General features: G+C 39.5%; 1 protein-coding gene across 1 annotated transcript in view; it reads right to left on the reverse strand.

Annotated features, from left to right (window-relative positions):
- The window catches only part of SLC12A8 (solute carrier family 12 member 8), a 133,830-nt gene that overhangs the window by 4,381 nt on the left and 102,805 nt on the right, over nt 1-26,644 (reverse strand). Inside the window, exons 9-11 of the mRNA XM_029940720.1 lie at nt 20,082-20,727; nt 10,214-10,311; nt 9,308-9,425 (exon numbers count right to left, since the gene is read on the reverse strand). Coding sequence (XP_029796580.1) covers nt 9,308-9,425; nt 10,214-10,311; nt 20,082-20,727 — 862 coding nt within the window. The remainder of the gene's footprint in view (nt 1-9,307; nt 9,426-10,213; nt 10,312-20,081; nt 20,728-26,644) is intronic.

The following is a 26,644-nucleotide window of genomic DNA, read 5'->3' on the forward strand; positions in this document are numbered from 1 at the left end:
CTAACCAAAGATGTAAAAGATCTGTATGATGAAAACTATAGAAAACTCATGAAGGAAATTGAAGAAGACGCTAATAAATGGAGAAACATTCCATGCTCATAGATTGGAAGAATGAATATTGTTAAAATGTCGATACTACCTAAAGCAATCTACACATTCAATGCAATCCCCATCAAAATAGCACCAGCATTCTTCTCAAAGCTAGAACAAACAATCCTAAAATTTGTATGGAACCACAAAAGACTCCGAATAGCCAAAGTAATATTGAAGAAGAAAACCAAAACAGGAGGCATCACAATCCCAGACTTTAGTCTCTACTACAAAGCTGTCATCATCAAGACAGTATGGTATTGGCACAAAAACAGACACATAGACCAATGGAATAGAATAGAGAACCCAGAACTGGACCCACAAATGTATGGCCAATTAATCTTTGACAAAGCAGGAAAGAGTGTCCAATGGAAAAAAGACAACCTCTTTAGAAGGTGGTGCTGGGAGAATTGGACAGCAACATGCAGAAGAATGAAACTAGACCACTTTCTTACACCATACACAAAAATAAACTCAAAATGGATAAAGGACCTGAATGTGAGACAGGAAACCATCAAAGCCCTAGAGGAGAAAGCAGGAAACAGCCTCCTTGACCTCAACTGCAGCAATTTCCTACTCGACACAACCCCAAAGGTAAAGGAATCAAGAGCAAAAATGAACTATTGGGGCCTAATCAAGATAAAAAGCTTCTGCACAGGGAAAGGAAACAATCAGTAAAACTAATAGGCAACTGACAGAATGGGAAAAGATAGTTGCAAATGACATATTGGATAAAGGGCTAGTGTCCAAAATCTATAAGGAACTCACCAAACTCCACATCTGAAAAACAAATAATCTAGTGAAGAATTGGGCAGAGGACATGAACAGACACTTCTCCAAAGAAGACATCCAGATGGCCAACAGACACATGAAACAATGCTCAACGTCATTGATCATCAGGGAAATACAAATCAAAACCATACTGAGATACAACCTTACGCCAGTCAGAGTGGCTAAAATGAACAAATCAGGAGACTATAGATGCTGGCGAGGATGTGGAGAGACAGGCACCCTCCTACACTGTTGGTGGGAATGTAAACTGGTGCAGCCGCTCTGGAAAACAGTGTGGAGGTTCCTCAAAAAATTAACAATAGAACTCCCCTATGACCCAGCACTGCTAGGAATTTACCCAACGGATACAGGACTGCTGATGCACATGAACTCCAATGTTCATAGCAGCACTGTCAACAATAGCCAAATCATGCAAACAGCCTAAATGTCTATCAACTAACGAATGGATCAAGAAGATGTGGTTTATATATACAATGGAGTATTATATGGCAATGAGAAAGAATGAAATCTGGCCATTTGTAGCAATGTGGATGGAACTCGAGGGTATTATGCTAAGTGCAGTAAGTCAGTCAGAGAAAGACAGATACCATATGTTTTCACTCATATGTGAACAGGAGAAACTTAACAGAGGATCATAGGAGAGGGGAAGGGGAAAAAATAGTTAAGGAAATGGAGAGAGGCAACCATAAGAGACTCTTAAATACTGAGAACAAACTGAGGGTTGATGGGGGTGGGGGAGAGGGGAAAGGGGGTGATGGGCATGGAGGAGGGCACTTGGGATGAGCACTGGGTGGTATATGGAAACCAGCTTGACAATAAACTATAAAAAAATTTTTTTATCACATAATATATTAAATTTATATTTAAACTTTAGGAAATCAAATCAAATGTAATTTTCTAAAATGTTTCTCCAAATTGAATATATATGTATATAGTACACATGTATATGCATGTATGTATATGGTGGAATGAATATATATTCACCATATACACCATAAGCATATATACATATATACATAAAATTGGTTAATAAGATAATATTCAATAAATCAGAACTTAGCATTATGAGGCTTACCTTAGAATCTTGGCTAATGTCAACAGTATGCCCCTATTAACATGTATTTCCTCAGTTTCATTAGGGTTCTTATGGTTAATGGAAGGACAAATTTTAGATCTGCATTAATATCTGCAATTGCAAGAGGAAGTTCCTAATATATTTTGATAGTCTCAGAAGAAAGAAAATAAACACTTTACTGACCTTTCTTATGTGTGATCACTTAGATTCTAAATTATCTAAATTTTAGATGAAGATTGGCCTGAAATTTCATTTCATATTTTCCTGTGAATAAATTTCTGGGAAATATTTAAATTTCTTAATATCAAACTAATTTCTAAGAAATTTAGAAGCAATTACTCATGTAATCCCTATGTTCATCAAAATATACTCCATCCATTAAACTAGCTGATATGAGGACCTCTCTTTAGCATGAGTTTTTCCAAAGCATTTTTTTTAACATAAGTGGGACTTAAAATGCTTCAAGTGCTTTTCTTTTAAAACTCTATATCTGGGGCGCCTGGGTGGCTCAGTCAGTTGAGTGTCTGACTCTTGATCTCAGAGCAGGTCTTGATCTCAGGGTCATGAGTTCAAACCCTGTGTTGAGTTCCAGGCTGGTGTGAAGCCTATTTAAACAAACAAACAAATAAATCACTATACATCAAATTATTCTGATTCTGAAGGACTTTTTTTTTTCTTTCCAGTTTGCCTGGATTGTTTTGGTTGGATTTAGTTAGAACTTGAAACTAATTGCTTCATTTTAAATTGGGGCATCATAGAGTTTTGTTAAAAAGGGCTCTCAACTGTATATGTATTTTTAAGTTTATTTATTTTGAGAGAGAGAGAGAGAACACGGGCTCATTGCGGGGCAGGGGGGTGGACAGTTGGAGGAGGGCCAGAGGAAGAGGGGGAGAAAGAATCCCAAACAGGCTCTGTACTGTCAGCACCAAGCCTGTAGTGGAGTTGCAACTCATGAACCGTGAGATCGTGACCTGAGCCAAAAATCAAGAGTCAGACACTCAAGTGACTGGGCCACCCAGGAACCCATCAACTGTATTTTTTAAACAGCTTTATTACTGAGGAGGAATAAGTGACATACAATCAGAGTATGTCTGACTGTGTTTTCTTACTTTCTTTATTCTTGCCACTTTGGAATTTGTGGCCTTGATCCTGGAGGTGGAGCTAATTCCTAGATAGAGCAAACTCCCCTGTGAGCCTACTTTTGATATAAAAACCAATCCAGCGCCCTTACCCCCGATTGTCTCCTTTGTTAAAGTCCCACACACCAAGCCAATACCCGCCTGCAGCAAATCACCCCCAGGCCAGCGCCAGCTAGCGACACTCCTAGAGCTCAGAGCCCAGAAATTATCCCATCTGTCCAATCCTAAACTCACTCAGCTACCTACCCGCCTCAACCATTCCTTCCCATTAACCCTCCAGTCACGGCTCTGAGCCTGGTTCTCTTCTCCTCCTCTTCTGCCTTCTGACCAACCGTGGTCCTTCTCTGTGTGGCCCTGAGGGGCATGCCACGCTTCCTGTTCCTAAGGATCTGTCAGTATAAACTTCTTCCTTCTTGACCATTATTTCTGGGTATGTGTATCTTACCATTTCTGTGCCCATGTTTAATCTTACTAATTAAGACAAAGCCTAGATACATTTTTAGAACAAACTACATGTATTTATTTTTTTCTTTGCATTTTATTTTATTTTATTTTTTAACATATGCAATTATTTTCCATCATTTACAATACAGTAGTTACAATGACACTCAACTACATGTATTTAAAATGTAAAATTTCCTAAGTACTGACACATGTATGTACTGTGAAACCATTACCACAAACAAAATACTGCACATACCTGTTACCTCTGACAGTTTCCTCAACCCACTTCATAAGACTTTCCTCCCACACATTCCCCCAGCCCACAAACCCCATCCCAGGCAATCATAGATCTGCTGTCACGATAGATTAGTTTGCATTTTCAATAATTATAGATATATGAAGTAATATACTATGTACTCATTTTGTCTGGTTTCTTTCACTCTGCATCATTATTTTGAGATTCATCCATGTTTTTGTTTTTGTTTTTTAAATGTTTTATTTATTTTTGATACAGAGAGAGACAGGCATGAGAGGGGGAGGGGCAGAGAGAGAAGGAGACACAGAACTGGAAGCAGGCTCCAGGCTCTGAGCTAGCTGTCAGCACAGAGCCTGACGCGGGGCTCGAACTCACGAACGTGAGATCTGACCTGAGCTGAAGCCGGAGGCTTAACCGACTGAGCCACCCAGGCGCCCCTCATCCATGTTATTGTACATATCAATAGTCCATTCTTTACAAATATATGTTCAGAGGCACCTGGGTGGCTCAGTCGGTTAAGTGTCCAGCTTCGGCTCAGGTCATGATCTGATGGTTCATGGGTTCAAGCCCTGCATCAGACTCTGTGCTGACAGCTAGCTCGGAACCTGGAGCCTGCTTCAGATTCTGTGTCTCCCTCTCTCTCTGTCCCTCCCCTGCTTGTGCTGTCTCTCTCTGTCTCTCAAAAATAAATAAAAAACATTAAAAAAAATTTTTTAATAAAAAATAAAATAAAATAAATAAGTTCATTCTTTTTATTGCTGAGTAGAATTCCATTGTATGGATATACTACAATTTATTTATAGAGTCACCTACTGTTAGAAATTTGGGTTGTTTCTAGTTTGGGGCTACTTACAAATTAAGGTGGTATGAAGATTTACGTACTTTTTTTAAGAGAGAGAGAGCAAAAGTAGGGGAAGGGGACAGAGAGAGAAGGAGAGAGAATCCTAAGCAGGCTCCACACCCAACACGGAGCCCCATGTGGAGCTGGATTTCACAGCTGTGAGATCATGACCTGGGCCAAAATTAAGAGTCAGTAGCTCAACTGAGTGAGTCACCTTGGCACCCCCGTGTCATGTTTATTAAGGTCATATGCTTTCATTTCTCTTGGGTAAATAACTAAAAGTACAGTAGCTGGTTCATAAAGCAGGTATAGGTTTAACTTTGGGGGAGGATTTTTTAAATTTTATTTTAATTCCACTGTAGTTAACATCCAGTATTATATTAGTTTCAGATGTACAATATAGTGATTCAATAATTCCCTACATCACCCAGCACTCATCACAAGTGTGCTCCTGAATCCCCATCACCTATTTCACACACACACCCTCACCTACCCTGTTTAACTTTTTAACGAACTGCCAAACTGTTTTACAAAGTGACCGTATCATTTTACATTCCCACCAGCAGTGCATGACAGTGCTCCTGGCTCCATATCTCCACCAATATGTGACATGGTCAGTACTTTTTATTTTAATCCCATTAATAGGTGTATAGTAAAATGTTATGATTTTAATTGCATTTCCTAATGACCACTCATGTTGAACATCTTTTCATGAGCTTGTTTGCCATCCATTTATGTTCTTTGGTGAAAACTTTTTAAATTTTTTGCCCATTTTTGTTGTCATTTCCTTATTGAATATTGAGTTATTATATGTTCTACATAAAAGTCCTTTATCAGGTATGTGAATTGCTAATATTCTCTCATAGTCTATGGCTTGCCAGTATATTTGGAAGATCAGAGTTCTCAGTTTTGATGAAGTCCAATTTTTCAAATCTTTTCCTATATTGTGTGTTATGTTTAAGAAATCTTTGCTTCACTCACAGTCACAGTTCCCTATATTTTATTTTCAGATATTTTATAATTCTGGGTTTTACATTTAGTTCTATGATCAATTTTGAGTTATTTTTATATTGTATGATGTATACATTGCAGCTTATTTTTTGAATATGGATTTCCAATTGTTCCTGCACCATTTGCTGAAAGACATTTCTTCCACCGAACTGCCTTTGCACCTTTTTTGAAAATCAACTGACCATGTATGTGTTGGCTAACTTCTGGACTCTCTGTTTTGGCCACTATAGTATTTTGTCTATCTTGATGCCAATACTGCACTACCTTAATTGTTTTTGCTTACAATCAGTCTCGAAATCAGATAATGTAAGTTCTCCAACTTAGTTCTTTGACAAAGCTGGTTGGATTACTCTAGGGTTTTCTGCGTTTCCATATAAATATTTTGGAATCCATTTGCTAGTTGCTACACAATAGGCAGCTGAGATTTTTATTGGGATTGTGTTGAATCTACAGAACAATTTGGGGAGAAGCGACATTAAGAATACTGAATCAGGTGGTTTGGTAGCTCAGTGGGTAAAGCATCTGACTCTTGATCTCAGCTCAGGTCTTGATCTCAGAGTCATGAAATCAAGTCCTGCATTGGCCCCCATGCTGCGCATGGTGATATTCAACTTGTTAACATTTTGTTATGATTTTTTGCATCTACATTCATGAAGGATATTGGTATGCAGCTTTCCAAAGAGTTTCTTCCTTAAATATCTGGTAGTTTGCAATAGTGGAGCCATCTGGGCCTAGAGTTTTCTCTGTGGGAAGGTTTTTAATGACAAGGTATTTAGATTACCTAAATAGCCCTACATTTCTTCTAGAGAGAGCTTTGGTAGTTTATATCTTTCAAGGAATTTATCCAATTTACCTAGGTGGCCACATTTATTGGCACGTAACTGTTTATAGTATTTCTTTGTCTTTCCTTTTATATCTGTAGACTCTAGTAATGCCATCTCTTTCACTCCTGGTATTGGTAGTTTTATGACTTCTCTCCTTTTATACTCATCAGTCTAGCTAGATTCTCAATTTTATTGATGTCACATAACCAGATTTTTGTTTCGCTGGCATTCTATGTAAAATTTTTATTGATGCCTAGTTTGATATTTATTGGGGTTTTTTTTTTCCTTCTTATTTGGGATTAATTTGCTCTTCTTTCTCTAGTTTCTTAAATTGGAGGCTGGGGTCATTGATTTCAGACATTTCTTTTCCAATACAAGCATTTGTGCTACAAATTTCCTTCTAACTACTGAATTAGCTTCATCCCATAATTTTGAAATGTTACATTTTTATTTTTGTTCAATTCAAAATATTTTTTAATTTCACTTTTTTTTAAAGTTTATTTTCTTTATTTTGAGAGAGAAAGAGTGCACTCAAGCAGGGGAGGGGCAGAGATAGAGAGAGAGAGAGAAAGAATCTCAAGCAGGCTCTGCACCATCAGCACAGAGCCTGACATGGGGCTTGAACTCATGAACCATGAGATCATGATCTGAGCCAAAATCAAGGATCAGATTCTTAACCGACTGAGCCACCCAGGGGCCCCTATATTTTTACTTTGGACCATGAGTTATTTAGTTTCCTTAGTGTTCTTAGTTATTTAGTATTATTTAGTGTTCTTTGGTTTCTAAAGATTTTGATAACCAAAATATCATTCTATTACTTATTTCTAATTCCCCTTGGGTCAAAGAACATACATTGTTCTTGAATTTACCTGAATGCTTTTAAATTTATTGTGACTTTTTTTAAATCCTAGAATATGGTCGATCCTGGTAAATGTTCATATATACTTGACAAGAATGGACATTCTGTTCTCGTTAGGTGGCATGTTCTATAAACATCAATTTGGTTGGGTTTGCTGACAATGTTATTCAAGTCTTCTAAAGCCTTACTGATTTGGAGCACATGAGTGCCTCAGTTGGTTAAGCATCTGACTCTTGATTTCAGCTCAGGTCATTATCTCATGATTTATGAGATTGAGCCCCATGTCAGGCTCTGAGCTGACAGAACAGAGCCTGCTTTGAATTCTCTCTCCCCCTCTTTCTGTCTCGCCTCCACTAGTGCCTTCTCACTCACTCTCTCAAAATAAATAAACATTTAAAAATAAATAAATAAAGTGTTACTGATTTTATGCCTATTTGGTGTTGGGATCTCTGACTATAATTATCAACTTTTCTATTTCTTTTTGCAGTTCTGTCAGGTTTTACATCATGTTATTTCGAAGCTCTGTTTCTTTTTTTTTTCTTTTTCCTTTTTAATGTTTATTTATTTTGAGAGAGAAAGAGAACACGAGCAAGGGAGGGCAGAGAGAGATGGAGAGAGAGAATTTCAGGCAGGCACTGCCCTCAGCACACAGCCTGATGTGGGGCTCGGTTTCAGGAACTGTGAGATCACGACTAGAGCAGAAATCAAGAGTTGGATGCTTAACCAAATGAGAAACCCAGGCACTCCTCAAAGCTCTAAGTACATAAATGTTAAGGTTTGTTATATCCTCTTGATGAATTTTTCCCATTACCTTTATGAATTGACCCTCTTTATCTCTGATAAATTCTTTTCTATGAAATCTATTTTATCTGGCGTTAGTATAATCATTCCAGGTCTCTTTTGATTCACAGTATCATGACATTATCTTTTCCCACCCCTTTGCTTTTAACTTATTTTAATGTTTATTTCTTTCTTTGTCTATTTATTTATTGAGAGAGAGAGAGGGAGGGAGAGAAAGTGCAAGTGTGTGTGTGTGCAAGCACGGGAGGGCACAGAGCAAGAGGGAGCGTCCCAAGCAGCCCATGCTCAGCACGCTCACCCGTGCACGCCATGTGCCTTTATATTTAAAGTAAACTTCTTGTAGGCAGCATGTAGTTACTTTTTTTTATTGAATCTGACAATCTCAGAGTTTAGACCTTTGATTTGCAAATATTTAAACAATTTATATTTAGTGTGTTTATTGAGGTAGCTAGGTTTATATAAACCACATTTCTGTTTTTTTGTCTTATATGTCCTTTATTATCATTTTCTTTTTTTCTGCTTTTGAGCATTTCTTAAATTCCATTTTATCTTCTTTATTGGCTTATTAGCTATAAATCTTTGTTGTATTAGTTTAGTGGTTGCTTTAGGGCTAGTAGTATACCTTTTTAACTCATCATGGTCTACTTTTTTTTAATGTTTATTTATCTTGAGAGAGAAAGATAGAGAGAAAGAGAGTTGGAGAAGGGCAGAGAGAGAGAGAGAAAATCTTAAGCAGGCCCTGCACTGTCAGCGCAGAGCTCATCACAGGTCTCAACCCCAGAAACTGTGAGATCAGGACCTGAGCCAAATCAAGAGTCAGTTGCTTTGACTGAGCCTCCCAGGTGCCCCTATCATGGCCTATTTTTAAGTGATATTATAGTATTTCACGTTAGTATGAGAAACCTAAAACAATATGTTTCCATTTCTTCCCTCCTCCCTTGTGCTGTTGTTGTCATCAATTTTACTTCCACACATCTTATAAACCTTATAAGCTGTTATAATTTTTATATTTATTACTATTTATGTGCATGTTATATTTTTCCTCCTAGACTGTAAGCTACTTGAAAATGAGATTCTGAATTAGTTGGCATTTAATAGGTGCTCAAAATGCATTTTTTCCCAGTGAATGCTGAAAGAGAAGAAGGAAGCCGGTGGCAAACGGCCCTGCTGCTTACCGAGGCGAAGCCCGGGGCTGGCCCGACCAATGTAGAAATACACGACGGCGGCAACACCCATGTTAACGAGGGCGTAGACCCACTGGATCACAAACATGATGAGAAGGGACCCAACAGCCTGTGGAAACAGAGTAGAAGGCAAGTCGCCTACTAGTTTCTCACGGGGTAAGCAAGCCACAGGGCAAGGGCCTCAAGAAACAACAGTCCCTCTCATCCACCTCTGATCACCATAAATTCTCAATAGTTGAAGCTCACGCATAATTCAAAAAACTGAACTTAAGCAGATATTTGAGAAGACACCCACCCAGAATTATGCTGTAGTCAAAACTATCAATAAATAAATATTCTACCCTAGCTCCTTGTCCTAACCCTCCCTAGAAGAAACAAATTAGAGTGAACCTATGCCAATTTGGTATACTTAGAAATTTAGTGATCCAGAGGTTATCACAGATGATTAATTGCTTTTAAAGTAAACCATTGATTGAGATAAGTGGTTCATTAAATATAATCTTGCCATTTGTAATCTCATCTAAATTCTAATTTAACACAATTAAATCACATTGATCCTAATTAAGACTGTCCTTTTTCCTCTCCCCTCTGCAGCCCTTCTAGATCAATGTCTCTACCTGAATTCTTTCTCAAGAACAATTGAGATAAAAATCAAGTAACTTGGGGCACCTGGGTGGCTCAGTCGGTCAAGCGTCAGGCTTCGGCTCAGGTCATGATCTCACTCTTCATGGGTTCGAGCCCCGTGTCAGGCTCTGTGCTGACAGCTCAGAGCCTGGAACCTGTTTCAGATTCTGTGTGTGTCTCTCTCTGACCCTCCCCTGCTTGCACTGTCTCTCTCGGTCTCTCAAAAATAAATAAAAACATTAAAAATTTTTTTTAAAAAATGAAGTGACTCACCCCTAACAAGGAGACCCAGGGGTTGCATATGTGGGTATAGAAAGAAGTTGGTCTCCTCTGGATATCTTGTTCCTGGAGCCTAGACTTCGGGAAGAAATCTAAAAATTAAATGAGTCAAATCTTTGATTACCAATTTGTTACCAAACTCTTTTCTATTTTTAAGAGCAAATACCTATGAATTCCTCTTCTCCAGTTTTGTAACTCAACCAAAAAACAATCTCCATTCACCTCAACCATTAACTCCTTTGACCACACTTGAGACTAGTAACTTTACATCTCTTAAATCATGATTTCAATCTATCTACCCCTGCTTATCACTTCTTTTTTCTAATTTACTCTGCTGTCTCCCACCTCAACTATTCATAGCCCACAGAAGGATCTTCAATTTGCCCTAGTATGTTTTTGCTTTCTATTACTTACCTCCTCTTTCCAGGACCCTCTTACCTCGCTAAGATTCTATGGCCCAAGACTAAGAGCATCTCTTTGCTTACATCACCTGCTTCCACACTTCCACACTTCCATTCCTCAGCGGTCTTACACCTAGTCAAGGTGTAAGCCCTCAAAAGAGAGCTTTTATATTCTCTCACCACCAAATCTACCAAGCCACTTGCATCTGTACCCTCTCTTCCTCCTTTCCTCCTTCTACAGTGGATGAATACTCCTGGTTCCTATCTAAGGCACATCCTTTCACTCATGCCCTGCTCAAGGGCTTTGCATGAATCATCATTTTTTCCATTCTTTACTGAATCATCTCCACCAAATACAAATATACTGTAATTTTCTGCCACCTGAACAAATATTTCCCAGTCATTCCTTAGCTATTGCTCTATTTGTTTATCTTCCCTAGAGCAAAATTCCTCAAAAGAATTGCCTATACAGTTTGTACCTCTCCCATTTTCTCAGCCCACTTTCAAGATAGTAAACAACATTACACTAAAACTACTCTTCCGACGGTTGCCAATGATGTGAAACTTCAAATTCAGTGGTCAACGCAGTCATCATCCTACTGGACCTTTCAGGCAGCATCTGACAAAGTGGTCTCTTTTTACTTGTTGAAACACTTCCTTCTCTTGGTTTCTAAGATGCCTTGCTCCCTTGGTTTTCCTCCTATCTCAGTGGCCACTGACTGTCAGTCTCCTTTGGTGGCTTACCGCCTCCTTCCAGCTCTCAAATATTGGAGTGTCCCAGCACTGATTTAGAACCCAACACTCTTGTTATTACTTATATGAATATATTCACTCCTAGGAGATCGCATCTAGTCCCAAATGGCTTTAAATACTATCCACAGGCTGATGTTCCAAATTTATATTATCATCCACCTCTTCCTTGAACTGAAGCTTTGACTGTTTAGTTGTCTTCCTAGTATATCCCCTTACATGGCTAACAAGCACCTCAAACTTCAACATGACTAAAGCAGATATCTCTTCTCCCCAGGTCTCCTTCATCTGAGTAAATGACACCACCATTCACTCAAATATTGAAGATTTATCCTTGACTTTTCTTTTTCATATACCTATTTCATATACATCTATTCCATCAGTAATTCCTGTTGATCCTACCACCAAAATATATGCAAAATGTGACCATTCCATTGTTCTCCCATCCTAGTCTAAGCCACTTTCATTTTTCATCTGATTTACTGTATTGTGCTCTTGTAGGAGAAACCAGAATACAGCCAGGATCCCTTGCATCTAAGTGTGGCCACATGACTAGGCTCCCACCAGTGGATGTGAACAAAAGTGGTAAGTGTCACTGCTGCACCAAGGTCTTTGGGAGAATAGGTATTCCTCTTCTTTGTGCCTGAAATCTGAATACAGTAACTGAGTCTTGACTCTGTATGACAAGGTACTAAGGGATGGTAAAGTCAAAAGAATGGAAGGACCCGAGTCCCTGAATCAATGCAGGGAGAAGAGCCTTCCTACACGATTAGTGCAAGTGAGAAATAAATTTCTGTTGTGTTTGAACCACTATATTTTTGGTTACTGTTATAGCGGTTTAGCCTATCTTTATATATCTTCAACAGGCTTTGGTTTTGTTTTGTCTTGTTTTGTTTTGTTTTAGTTATATTGTTAAAGCCTAAATCTAATCATATCACAACCCTGACCTCCATGGCTTCACAGTGCATTGACCTTCACCTTCCTCACTGTACTCATCTGTTATCCCTCTCCCCTGGCCCACTCCCCTCCAGTTACTGCTGGACCCATGCTGTTCTTGGAATTTGACAACCCTATTCCCACCTGTACCTTTAGACACACCATTTCCTCTACCTAGAACTCTTCCCCAATATCTCTGCATGGCTCACTCTTTTATACAATTCAGTTCTCCATTAAAATATTCTCTTCTCAGTGATATCTTTTCTGACAAACTATCTGAAACAGTACCCTTTCTCTCCACTCTAGTCCCTCTCTCTATCCTATTACCTTGCTTTATTATACATAATACTACTTCTCCCTTACTGACATTACAGTTATAAATTTGTTTGCTTGTTTAGTATGTGTCTTCCCCTACTAGAACACAAGCTTGATGGCAGCAGAGGCCTCCTATGTCCATACAGAGTGTCCCCCACACCTGAAAGCATCTGAGATACAGTAAATCTTCCTTACATGTGGTTAAATGAATAAAGAAACCATCCTTCTCCCAGGGTACTCTTTATCCTTTCAACATCTGTCTGCCTTCATTCGGCTCAGGTCATGATCTCAAGGTTTGTGAGATCAAGCTCTGCATTGGGCTCTGTGCTGACAGCTCAGAGTCTGGATCCTGCTTCAGAATCTGTGTTTCCCTCTATCTGCCCCTCTCCTACTCATTCTCTCTCTCTAAAATAAATAAAAATTTAAAAATATACATTAAATATAATAAACATAATTATGTCAATTTTTAAAATAATGAATTAAGTAATTTTATAAAAATTACTTAAAATAAATATTAAACCTGATTTGTTCATTTTAGCCACTCCGACCAGTGTGAGGTGGTATCTCAGTGTGGCTTTGATTTGTATTTTCCTGACGATAAGTGACTTGATGGGGGTGGGGGAGAGGGCAAAGTGGGTGATGGGCATTGAGGAGGGCACTTGTTGGGATGAGCACCAGGTGTTGTGTGGAAGCCAATTTGACAATAAATTATATTAAAAATAAAAATAAATAAATATTAAACCATCTCTAAAAATGCATTCCATATCTTTAAAGAATAAATAAACATATAATTCTAGTTAACATGTACAAACCAAGAATGTACATTGCTATATTCCACTAGGGATCATATTTCAAGTCCATGTCATATTTTATTATGTTGATAATACAGTTCTTTTAACCACTTTCCAAATGTTGCACATTTAAGTTATTTCTAATTTGCTACTAGCACAAACAATGCAGCTATGACAATCTTGAACACATTTTATGGTTTGTTGTTTGGTTTTGAGTTGTTTCCTTGATATACAATTCCCCCAAATAATTTACAAAGTCAGGGCAATGAAATAGTTTTATATTTCTTGTTATATCATGAAAGATCCTTCTCCAGAGATAATGAACCAGAGAATGTTACCTCGACTATACTTCAGTAATAAAAATTAAAAGAAGAAAAAGGAGAAGAAGGAGGAGGAGGAGGAGGAGGAGGAGGAGGAGCAAGAATGAACAAACCAGAAAGACTTTCAGTGATGGCAATGTAAAGTGGTCAGTGAATCCTTTACACAAGAAATAAGTATACAACTGGTCAAAATTTAAAAAAAGCAATCACTCAGCTCTAGAATTTACCAAATGGAGGCAAAAATTAAGAAGTATTTATTTTTCAAAAGCTGCTGGAGATGAGAGTCTGAACAGTGAGAGCCTACAGCCTGGTCTCCCATCCTCATTCCACTTCTTACCAGCATGGAACTGGTCAGAAACCAGCAGTTTTGCTACCAGAGGGGTCAGACTTGTGAGTTGTGCCTTTATAAACTAAATATGGTGAGTATAGTAGAAAATTGTAGAAAAGTCCTCAGTTTTGCTAGCCTTAGGTTGCAGACCGAGCCAGGGCAAGCAGTGGACCAGTCAGAAATTTAATGGGAAGATCTAGAAGTGAGAGAGCCACAGAAAGACTATGGAAGGACTATATCTCCCCACAGTTCCCTGGCTGACTGGAAAGCTATACTCCTGCCTAGGGAGACCAAACTGAGACTGACAAACCCAGGAGAGACTGGAAAACTAGCTCCAACTTTGACCGCTTCCCAACCTACACACAGATCCACTGGCAGAGGGTGGAGCCTTATGGGCCACGTAGGTACAAAGGCAAACTCTTAGGAAGCCAGACTTAAAGTTAAAAATAAAAAAAAATAAGTAGAGACATCAGATCCACACACCACAGAGGAGACAGATTCCATAGTTCAAATCCAGGAAATTTACTAAAACAAACAAAACTTGGAAACACAGAATCAGGAGTTGCTGCACTGTATTATCTAAATTGTCTAATTTTCAACCAAAAATTACAAAACATGCAAAGAAACAGGAAACAGACCCATGCTCTGGACAAAATATAAACAATCAAAAGAAACTGACTCTGAATGGGCCTGCATTGGGTTTAGCAGACAAAATTTCAAAGCGGCTAATATAATAAATATGTTCAAAGAAATTAAATAAAAATACAATGTCAGTGACTTAAGAGAAATATGATGGCAATGACTTTCAAAATAGGGAATATCAACAAAAACATATAAACATCACAAAAATGAAAATTCTATAGTTAAAATGCACAATAACAGAAATAAAAAATTTATGGGCTTAAGAGATTTGAGACGGTAGAAGAAAGTATCAGTGAACATGAAGATAGAGCAGTAGAAATTATCCAAACTGAAGAACCAAGAGGAAAAGTTAGAAGAAAAAGGAACAGAGCCTCAGAGACCTGGGGGACAATGCAAAGGATACCAATGAATGTGTAATGGAAGTCCCAAAGAGATGGGAGAGAAAGAGAAGAGCAGAAAAAAATATTTGAAGAAACAATGGCTCCCAAATTTGATGAAAAACTTAAATCAACTGATCTAGAAGGAATGAATCCACTAGAATTGCTTCCAGCAATGTGTACATATGCCTGACTACCACAGACATATTTTATTTAAACTTTTGATAGCTTAATAGATGTCCAACAATATTTTAAAGGTGGTTTAATTTGTGTTCATTGAATTAATACAATGGCCTAGTTATAACAGATACAAGTAGCATACACCTTGTATAGTAGTTCAAAGTGAAATGGACCCGTGTTCAAATTTTGGCTGTCTCATATCCTGAGCAAATGTTTAACTTATTTATGCATCTGTAAAATGATGATAACAATTCCTAAGTCTGAGCTTAGATAAAATAATCTGTTAAGTGCTTATCTCAGTGCCAAGAACATGGGACATGCTTGAAAAATACTGGCTATTTTTAACTACTAAGAATATTTAACACTTAATAAAAGTTAGTTTGTTGAATGAACAATGAATGAAACTGGGCATTGAGTTTTCAAATGTAAACTGCATATTCATCTGCACACTTCTCTTTAGTAGAATCTGGATTTTGACCTTCCTATTTTTAAAAACAATATGCATTGGAAGGTATGCTTTTATCAGCTGTGCCTGTCAGAATAATTGTTTCCTTCTGTGACACTGTGTTGTACAAATGTTTTTTATTTCTCTTTAATCAGATCCTTTTCGTCTTTGATGATAGTCTTCCATAGTCAGAAATACCTCTCTTGCACAGCTGTTATAAATAAGGAATTCATGGCTATATAAGGTAAAAAATACAGTCCAAGCTAATCTTTTAGATCCACTTGATTTCAACAATGTTTACTCAATAGTGATTTGATTCTTATTATTATGACATCTGGTTTGTCACAGATTAGGTTCTTATCATAGTGTAATTCTTTCTATTCTACTGATCAATGCTTCATTTTTTTTAGTTAATATTTGCTCAATTGTGCATGAATTTAGCCTTTACTGAGTATTGCTGCGTGCTGTGTACTGCATGGGAATACTGTGATAAAGATAAGGTGGAAAGCATGGCTTGTGACTAAAGGAAGTCCACAGTCTAAGGGCAAAGGAATAAAACTAATATTTCTTTTCCTCAAGACAGACAGACATATAGGCCTGAAGACAAATGTATAAACAAATTTGACATAAATGTATAAAACAATGTGTTAGTTCTTTATACTACTAGCATAAATCAAATGTTATACTTGCACAGGGGAGGAAATTAGGAAAACCTTCCCAGAGGGAGTGTAAATGGTTTAAAAAGTTGGATAGATTTTAAACTATAAGTTGGAGTTTTCCAGAGCAGCATATGCAAAGGAGGAAGGAATGAAGAACAAGATGTGGTTAGGGCATTCATCTAAGTCTAACTGGGACATACAGAGTATGGGTGTCATGAGGAAAACAGCCTAAAAGTTAGGACAGAGCAGGATTGTAAAGAATTGCCCATCACACCAAGGATCTTGGACTTTGGATGGAAGAGATTTGATTCCAGTGAAGATTTTAAAGTAAGAGACACATCACAAGTGTTTTATTTTAGAAAAGCATTCCATGGACAACGGGAAGGAGAAACAGGATGTGGGAGAATCTGGAAGCAGGACACTGGTTTGCAGACTTAACAAGAGTCTGGGTGCTGGATGGGAAGGGTCTGCACCAACGGACAGGCAGTAAGAATGAAGGACGGGGCGTGGTCAACAGATATGACATATCTATGATTGGACACCTGGCAGCAAGCACTTCATTGACTAAAGATTGCAAACTGACTGCATATCTCTCCTGGAAACCCACTGAGAAAACAAAAAGAATTATATAGGCATAAACCCACAAACATAAGAAGAATGAGAGAGGAAGGATCAAAACAAGCCTTGGAAGATGAAAAAGTGACAGGGGAATGGTAACAGAGTGAGCAGAGCAGAGAAGAATGAATTCTAGGACCCACAGAGAGGGTACTGGCAAGGAGCAGCTCAATGCACCCTGGCAGGCCCCAGCAAAGTTCAAGACCAGGCAGTGCCAGGTCCCCGGGAAGCGGTAAGGTACAGGAGTTTGGTTGCAAGACTGTATCTGAAACAGCTGGAAACCAAGATCCTTTCTTCTCCCCACACAGCTAGGTAATAATTCCTTTGTCTGACCCCTTTCCTCTGAAGAAATAAAATCAGTGAGTGCCTAGAATTGGGACACCGGGCACAGTAGAGGGGGCAAATGGAGCTAGAAACTGGGGAATTGAATGAAAGTCTGTATCCTAAACAATGAAACACCTCTAACTCTCCTATGTCCCCCTGCTCCCTGAATGCATGCAGCCATCTGGGTGAGACAAGAGACTAAAGGATTCCCCTCTGGAGGAAGTAAAGAGTCCAAAGGTTTTGAAAACCTCTAGATAGTCACTTTTGGGGATCCTTCTGTGAAAAAGCTAGCGTCTACCGTGAGGTGCCCTAATCAACAGGCCCTGCCCTGCCCAGTATGCAGGTTTTCTAAAAAACTTTTTAGTACTTCACTTCTAAGTAGAAAAAGAAATCAAAAGATAAACAGACATTTTAGTAAAGCTTCTAATATAAGAAAGAGAGAGAAAGACAAGCCAAAGAGAAAAGGATCTAGAGAACACAGGTCAGTAAAAAGAGCAGAAAAAGACTTTAAAGGGAGAATAAGTAATATTACCAAAGAGATAAGATAAGCCATTGTACCCATAAAACAAGAATGAGATAATGTTTAAATTATTTTAAAAAAAGGATAAGAACAAATTATGTTAAACCATAAGCTCTTAGAAATTAAAACCATGATAATTGTGGTATTGACTGAGTGTTGCTATCTAATCTCCCCTTCTTTCTTAGGAAAACCCCCACACCATTTCATATAAAGCAGCAAAATGATTAGGTAAAAATATATTTCCCAGCCTTCCCTCTGATAATAGCTGGAAAGGCTAGCAAATTAAGTGCAAGGCTATACAGCCAAGAACAACACTCAACATTGTGTGTCAGAGCAGTCTGGGGGGGGACACTCCTGCGGCAGGCACCCAGGTGTAGATGCTGAGTCCTGCCCACTGACTCTGAAAGACCTGGACACTGGAGCCAGAAATGCAGCCCTCCTGCTGCTACCATAAGGCTTCTGCAGAGTTCCTCAAAGTAACCACTTCTTCAGGTTTCCAGTTCCCAGTTCCAGGTATAAGGAGGGCTTATCTGATCGACAAGTCCTCGGCCTCATGCCTGCACTCTTGGCTATAGACAGGCTGGAAAACTGAGTATCTGACACCTTCAGTTTTGTGTGTGAAAGGTTTGCTTTTCCTCTCACCAAGACTTGTAACACTGAAAATTCTTCAAACATAGGGAGGCCATTCAATGCTGGGCAGGCAAAAGAAAAGAAAACAAAACTACTGTAATATCGAACAAAAAAAAAAAATATCTCTTGTTCCCTGGATCAGACATAGAAGTGTGATAACGTGAGAAATTCCAGGAGCTTTGTAGCAGGCTTAGAGAACAGATAGTTTAGATGGACAGGATGAGAGCCATAGGACAAAGGGAAAAAAATAAATATGAAGAATTCAAGCATTTGGAAAGTGACATTAAGAGGCATTTGACATATTTGCCAGAGCATTTCAAGAAAAATTATGACAGAAAACCAAGCAAATAAAAAAACAAGGCAATTATTAACTCCAGGAAACAGAAAAAGTTTCATAAAAGAGGAAATATAAGCATAGTATATGTAATATATGGCTCAGAGTTAAGCAATATTTACTTAATCACAATATGAATACTAGCTATTAAGTTAATAAAAAACAGTGATATGAGTACATGGGGAGATTGGATGAGAAGGGAGAGTGGCATAAATGTGCTAAAACTTCATTTACTATAATAGAAAGTCAGAAGATGATACCTGAAACTGATATATCAAGAAACAGAAATACAAATATATTATTTAGTAACATGAAAGTTAATAAAAGAAGCAACCTTTTTGTTTGAAAGTGGGATTTTCTGGGAGTGGGACTAGGGCGCCGAGAAGGGTACAAGGGATGAAACCCTCACTCACAGGAGTGACGACTGCTATTTCTGATTTGTTACTTTTAAGTTCACTTGGCTTATTAAACTGTACACTTACTATTTTGATAAAAATAAAATAATTCTTAAAATTTTAATAATCCTCCTATCATTAAAAATCTCACCAACTCAGAGGTAAAGAAGGAAAAGCAAGTATATGGGAGAATGTAGAGCATCTGTTTTTAGACATCTCTTTCTGTATCTGTCTGTCTGCTCCTCTTTGCTCACATTTGTCTACACAGATCTCAAAGAGCAGGGGAGTGTAGAGAAAAGGAATGAGCTTCAAATACAGGCAGAGGACCTGGGTGTGACATCTGGCTGTGCAAAGTATTAGCTCTGAGATTTCTCTGTGACCTCACTGGGGCTCAGGATCTTCATTTGTAAAATGGAAAAATATAATACCTATTATATTACATGAAATAACATATGTAAAGCACCTAGAATGTGGACAACCCAAATCATAAACTCGTTCTTTCTCTCAGAATTTCTCATGCCCTGTAAGCCTCTCTCTGAATCTCCCTGTGTGTTTCCGTGTCTGTAGATTTGAGAAAGCAAAGCAAACCTGTGCTCCTGTGGCCGTCTCTCCCTCACCCCCTCTTGCCTGGTTTGGGAGATTTATCTTCCACAGACAAAACCTCCTAAGGCAGACAGTTTGTTACATTTCCACTTCTTTTTAAAGGAAAAATTGGTCTCATTTGTGTTGATAGTAATGTTTATTATTTTGAGAGGGAGAGAGAGTGAATGATGAGTATTTTAAACCCAACTGTAAAGTGAACTGGCTGAGGACTTGAAAAGGGGTTGTGATAACTGGGTAGATCATCTGGTTTAGGTCGCCCCAAATTAGGAGGCCTTAATGTGATTCCAAAGGACTCACCTTCTCCACTTGGGCCAGGCTGGTCACTCGGCTCAGGGACAAGTTGTTCTCCACATGCTCCTCTAGGCAGAACTCCTTCACTCCTGGCACTCTGCTTGTTCCAGTGGGCCTCCTGCCCCTCCCAGGAGGCAGCAGGCAATCTGTCAGAGCCCTCAGCAGAGAAGGAAGCTGGGGACTTGAGGTCCAAAAGGAAGCTATCTTGTAAGGTTGACTTGGTGGCCTTCTTGTGTTTCCCTTTCTTATTTTCTGGGATCCTGTCACTGTCTCCTTGCCTGGGTTGGTTATTCTCAAGCTTTCTGGTTAGCTGGAGGAGTTGATCCATGTCTTTGGTGAATTCTAGCAAAGTACCCTCAGAGAGGCTTCGGGCAGTGCCCTCAGAGCTAGACCTGGGAGCCGTCTGCAAGAGCAGGTGCTCAGAGCAGTGGAGAGCTTCTGTGCCCTCCCTGTGCACCGACTCAGGCACCTGGAGAAGGCTGCAGGGCCCCATGGAGAGGGAGAAATAAGAGTAGTCCACGGCAGTGTATGTCAGCATGAAATTGATGGTGACAATGGGGGCTAGAACATTCACTTGGCCCACAAGAACAAAGGCCATGGTCACTAAGCTGGTCAGGAAGATGGCAGCTATAGGTGTTTTATTTGGCCCTTTCTGCAGAAAGAAAAATAATATACAGGCTATGAAATTTCAGAAGAAAATCACATTAAATGATAGAAACACAATTCATAATGGTTCAACCACTTGTCCTATGTTCTACCAATTAGTGATTCTCTATAAGCTTGGGATAATAATAGCTAACTCATTCTTGTGGGGTTATTGTGACAACAGAGCTAATGCACATAAAACGCTTGACACAGCATTAACACACAGTAGGCTCCCAACACACCATGGGTATTGGTTGTATTCATAACCATTAATATGGAGTATGGCTATATAGAACTTGGACTTTCCAAGTATTTCCCCTTTGGCTTTCACTGGGTTTTTTAGGGGGGTTGTTTTGCTTTGTTTTTGCTTTTTTAGAGAGAGAGAGAGTGAGTGGGGGAGACAGGCAGCAGGCGTGGGGAGCAGGGGAGAAAAGCAGGGGGAGAATCTTAAGCAGGCTCCACACTGAGTGTGGAGCACCTATCCAACATGGGGCTCAATCCTGTGACCCTGGGGTCATTGCCTGAGCTGAAATCTAGAGTCAGGCACTCAAGTGACTGAGCTACCCAGGCACCCTTCTATGGATTTTAACATCAGTCTTGGAAATCAAAGTGGTGCAAATTTCCCAGGCTATAATGGAAAAAGTGACTCTAAGGGTAGTGGCAGACCCTGGAAAATACAACAGAATCACTGGTGGCTGTGGTGAGGAAATTCTGAAACTAAACATACACATGCTCACACAGACACACTTATTTTATACACATCTGTTATCAGTGGAGGTGGGTATAGTGATCTTCAGGAAAACAGGAGTAGAAAATATGTGCTAACTCCATATAATTTGTCACTCCACAGAAGCTGTTCATCACAGTCACTGACATGGTTCTTTGGCCAAAAGCACTGGTCACTTCTCGGTCCCCATTTTCCTTGACGTAAGAACTACACTTGACCCAGCTGATCACTTCCTGGCCTTTGACAGACCTCCTTTGCCTAGCTTCTCCTGATTCGCCTCCCTCTTCGTTGTCTGCTCCTTCTTAGTTTTTGTAGCTGCCTCCTCTACATCTCTGAAATCCACGTTTATTTATTTATTAGGTTTATTTCTTTTGAGAGAGAGAAAGCGTCAGTGGGGGAAAAGCAAGGAGAGAGAGAGAGAGAGAGAGCGAGAGAGAGAATCCCAAGAAGGCTCTGCGCTGATGGCTGTCAGCTCTGCTGACAGCACAGAGCCTGATGTGGGCTCCCACAAATCATGAGATCATGACCTGAACCAGTGCTAAACACTTAGCCAGCTGAGCCAACCAGGCGCCCATCTCTGAAATCTACACTTAAAGTAGCCTAAGACTCCATCCTCAGACCCTTTCTTTTCTCTATCTATACTTTCTTCCTAGGTAATCTCAACCAGAATTGTAAATTTATTTTTTTAATGTTTATTTTTTAGAAACAGAGTAAGTAGGGGAGGGGCAGAGAGAGAGAGGGAGATACAGAATCCAAAGCAGGCTCCAGGCTCTGAACTGTCAGCACAGAGACTGATGGGGGGCTCAAACCCACAAACCATGAGATTATGACCTGAGTCGAAATTGGATGCTTAACTGACTGAGCCACCCAGGTGCCCAGAATCCTAAATTTAAATACCAGCTTTGTGTTCTTAACTCCACATTTGAATCTCCAGCCTGAAATGTCCCCTTGCAATCCAGACTTAAATATTCAACTATCTACTCAACATTTCCAGTTGATGTCTAATAGGATCTCAATTGTCCCAAACCAAACTGCTGACCCCCCCAATCTCCCACCCATCAAATCTACTCTTTTTGTAGTCTCTGACTACAAAGCAGCTGCTCAGGACAGCAAAATTCTCGATGTCTCTTCTCATTCTCTCATTCTCCATCACCAAATACTGGCAGCTTTACTCGCAGATATTCACAGGATCTAACCACTGGGCCCGCCTCCTTTACAGACAGCAGTCTGCAAGGGGAGGGGCAGACACATAAGCCATTTCCAGATCTGACCTGCAAACCTCCCACATGTGTTCCTCCGGGTGCATTTCCCCCTTTCTGACGGTCAGCATAGAGAGCAGCCTTCCAAGTCACAGGATGAAGACAACCAAGTCATCAGCCTGAGTCTCTGAGGGTCAAAGCCCCTGTGGACCTGGAACACCTACCCAAGAGCTTCAGAGTAAAATTCTGGGGGGAAAAAATAAGAAGTAAAAATATGCTTTTGCTGTCTTTGAGGATTACATTTTTTGGGTAAATTTGCTACAGCTATTTAGCATACTCTAACAATAAAACTACTAAGAATAAAGTAAGTACTTAGAAACTAAAGAGAATGTAAAAGGAGGGTGTTAGGTAGGCTGAAAGAAATGCCAATGGTCCAGGCCAAGATTTTGATGAGGGCAGGTTGTAAAGTGTTTTAATGGTTGAACATGAACTTCTCCTACCAAAAGACACCATAAAGAAATGAAAAAAACAAGCCACAGAATGGGAGAAGATATTTGCAACACATATAACTGACAAAGAGTAATCCAAAATATCAAAGAATCCTTACAAAATAATTAGAAGACAGACAACCCACTAAAAAAGAAATAAGCAAAAGAATGTTTATTAAGCATATGAAAGGTACCCAACCTCATTAAGTAATCAAGGAAATGCAAATTGAAACCATAGGAAAATCCCATTAAACACCGACCAGATTGGCAAGAATTAAAAAGTCTGATAGTGTCAAGCATTGGCACAAACACAGAGGGATAGAAACACTTATCCACTGCTGATGGGGTGTCAATTAGTGCAAGTAGTTTGGAAAAAGAGTTTGTTGTCTAGTAAGTGAAAATAGACATACCTTCTAGCGTAGCAATTCCAATAATGGGTGTAATAGTCTGGAAGACCTCTATGTGTGAACTTTTCTAATATAAGAATGTTCATTGTACTATCTGTAACAGTCCCAAATTGGAGACTACCCAAATGCCCATCAACAGCAGAATGGATAAATAAATTCTAGCAAATGAGGAGATGTTATACAAGGATGATAATAAACAAGCTGCTGCTACAAGCAAAAATGTGGACAAATCTCATAAACATAATGTGGAGGGAAGAGGCACGCCACATTTATACAAAGTTTAAAAACAGGCAACATTAAACAATTTTGTTTAAAGATGCATATGTAGGAAGCAAACCAGGGGTCAGCAAACTATGGCCCCTGGGCCATCTGGCCACCATCTGTTTATGTATGCCCACGAGCTAAGCACGGTTTTACATTTTTAAGCAGTTGGGGGAAAAAATCGAAAGAAGAAGATTTCATGACACACAAAAATTACATGAAATTCAAATTTCAGTGTCCATAAAAAAGTTTGACTGGAACACAGCTACCCCTATCCCAATAGGCGTGTCTGTGTCTGTGGCTACTTTTGAGCTATAATTGCAGAGTTGAGTCGTTGTGACAGAGACCACAGGGCCTGCAAAGCCTAAAATATTTACCATTTGGCCCTTTTCAGAAGAAGTTTGCTGACCCCTATAAAGTATTTAAACAAAGCAAGGAAATTATTATTACAGAAGACCATAGGTACGGAGAGGGAGGGGGCTCTGACCAGAGAAGTCATGTGGAGGCTGGAATGTTCACTCAGTTATTCTTTAAAACTGTTCATTTCTGGGGTGCCTGGGTGGCTCGGTCAGTTAAGCATCCGACTTCAGCTCAGGTCATGATCTCATGGTTCATGGGTTGAAGCCCCACGTCAGGCTTAGGCTGACAGCTTGGACCCTAGAGCCTGCTTCAGATTCTGTATCTCCCTCTCTCTCTGCTCCTCCCCCACTTGCACTCTCTCTCAAAAATAAACGTATAAAAAATTATATAAAAAACTGTTCACATTGGTTTTATGCTCTTTTCTGTATGTTGAATAGCTCTCAAAAAATTTGTAAAGTTTATTCTCCCCATTAAAAAAGAAAATGTGCTAGTAAAATTTAATCATATGTAAAGAAGCTTTGGGGAGAAAAAAAACTTCAAAATTGAAAGGCAAGTGACAAACTAGAGAAAACATTTGTAATATATATCACAAAGAGTTAACTTCCCTAATAAAGGTAAAGAAGAGCTTCTAGCAATTGAGAATGACTCTATGAGGTACCGATCTCCAACTTCATTCATGTAAGAATAATGCAAATCATAGGGGCAGCTGGGTGGCTCAGTCAGTTAAGTGACCGACTTCACCTCAGCTGAGATCTCACAGTTTGTGAGTTTGAGGCCCGCATCAGAGCCCACTTTGGGCTCTGTCCTTCATTCTCTGTCCCTCCCCCTCTGAAAAAAATAACATTAAAAATAAAAAAGAGAGTAATGCAAATCACAAGGAGCCTGCAATACCATCTCTCACTGTACAACTGGTAAAAATACACATTTGACAATGAACTGTGACTGCTAATAATGTGCTACCTGGGGCAAGAGTGCAAATGGCAGTACACACACACTATGTCCAAATATATATGAGTATAAACCAAGCTAACAAACTGTTAGAGCAAATGTATTCTGTCTTCCTTCCTTTGCAAACACACCATTAGGACAATGGGGAAGGCCAGGTTCAAGTTTAGAATCCTGTACTCCTCAGAGTTCCTCAGCAGAGGATGGCCACGTACAGCCTTCAGCTCCTAGCCCACCACCTACCCTTCCCAGACCACACCGGGGGGGGGGGGGCCCCTCACACCCACAAGTGCACTTCTGGCCCATACCCGGGTCCTAAGAGGACAGGCCTGGGAAGAGGCCCTTGCAGACCCTGGATGTGGGTTGTGGGACATCCAGGCAGAGAATTCCAGGCACGAGTGCAAATGGTCCAGTGCAGCACACCTAGACCATCCAGAAGAGGGGTCTGGGATCCAGTGGGCAGGTCCCCTCGATCTCATGAACTTCTTATCCCAAGGACCAGAACCCGGAAAAGAATCCTATAAAGCAGGGTCTTTGGGCCTGTGTCTAGGAATGATGCTAAGCAGAAACTATTACACACTGCTGTTAAAAGTACAAAATCAGGGGCGCCTGGGTGGCTCAGTCAGTTGGGCGTCAGGCTTCGGCTCAGGTCATGATCTCACGGTTCATGGGTTCAAGCCCCGCGTCAGGCTCTGTGCTGACAACTCAGAGCCTGGAGCCTCCTTCAGATTCTGTGTCTCCCTCTCTCTCTGACCCTCCCCTGCTCACAGTCTCTCTCTGTCTCTCAAAAATAAATAAAAAATATTTTCTAAAAAAGTACAAAATCATACAAATTATATGAAAGGTATCTTGACAATATCTATTAAAATTAAAAATGCATTTACCTTTTGCTGCAGCAAAACCACTTATGTAATTTTATCCTATAGATATACCTGCACATGAAATAATTATACACACACATACATGCGTGCGCGCACACACACACACACACACACACACGATTCCTTGTAGTACTATTTACTGAAAGCCACACATGAGTCAACACACAGGAAACTAGATAAAAACTATGGTATATCCAAACAATGGAAAACTAACAAAAAAAGTTCTCTCGACATACATATGAAAAGTTGGACTTCCAAGTTATATTAAATGAAGAAAAGCAAGGTACAGAACAATGTGTTAAAATGCTATCACTGTACAAAAAAAGTAGAGAGGATTCATAAAAAAACTAATAAAAACAGCTACTGATAGAGCATGGGTGCTGAAGAAAGAGATAATAAGAGACTCATGATTGGAGCAAAAATTCTCAATGTATACCTTTTATATCTTTCTTAGTTTTGAGCCCTGTGTATATATTACTTAATAAAAATCCATGAAATTAAAGTAAAAGGAAAGGCATATATCACATAGAAGGTACAGAGATGAGAGTCAGTGCTCCTACCCAGCCCTTGCTGGCTGATGGCTCAACAGTGGAGGATGACACAGGAGGGCGGTGGCCCCACCCACAAGGGGTCGTGGGTGGCAAGGGGTTGGGGGA

The sequence above is a fragment of the Suricata suricatta genome, chromosome 5, assembly GCF_006229205.1.
Source record: "Suricata suricatta isolate VVHF042 chromosome 5, meerkat_22Aug2017_6uvM2_HiC, whole genome shotgun sequence".
Lineage (NCBI taxonomy): Eukaryota > Metazoa > Chordata > Mammalia > Carnivora > Herpestidae > Suricata > Suricata suricatta.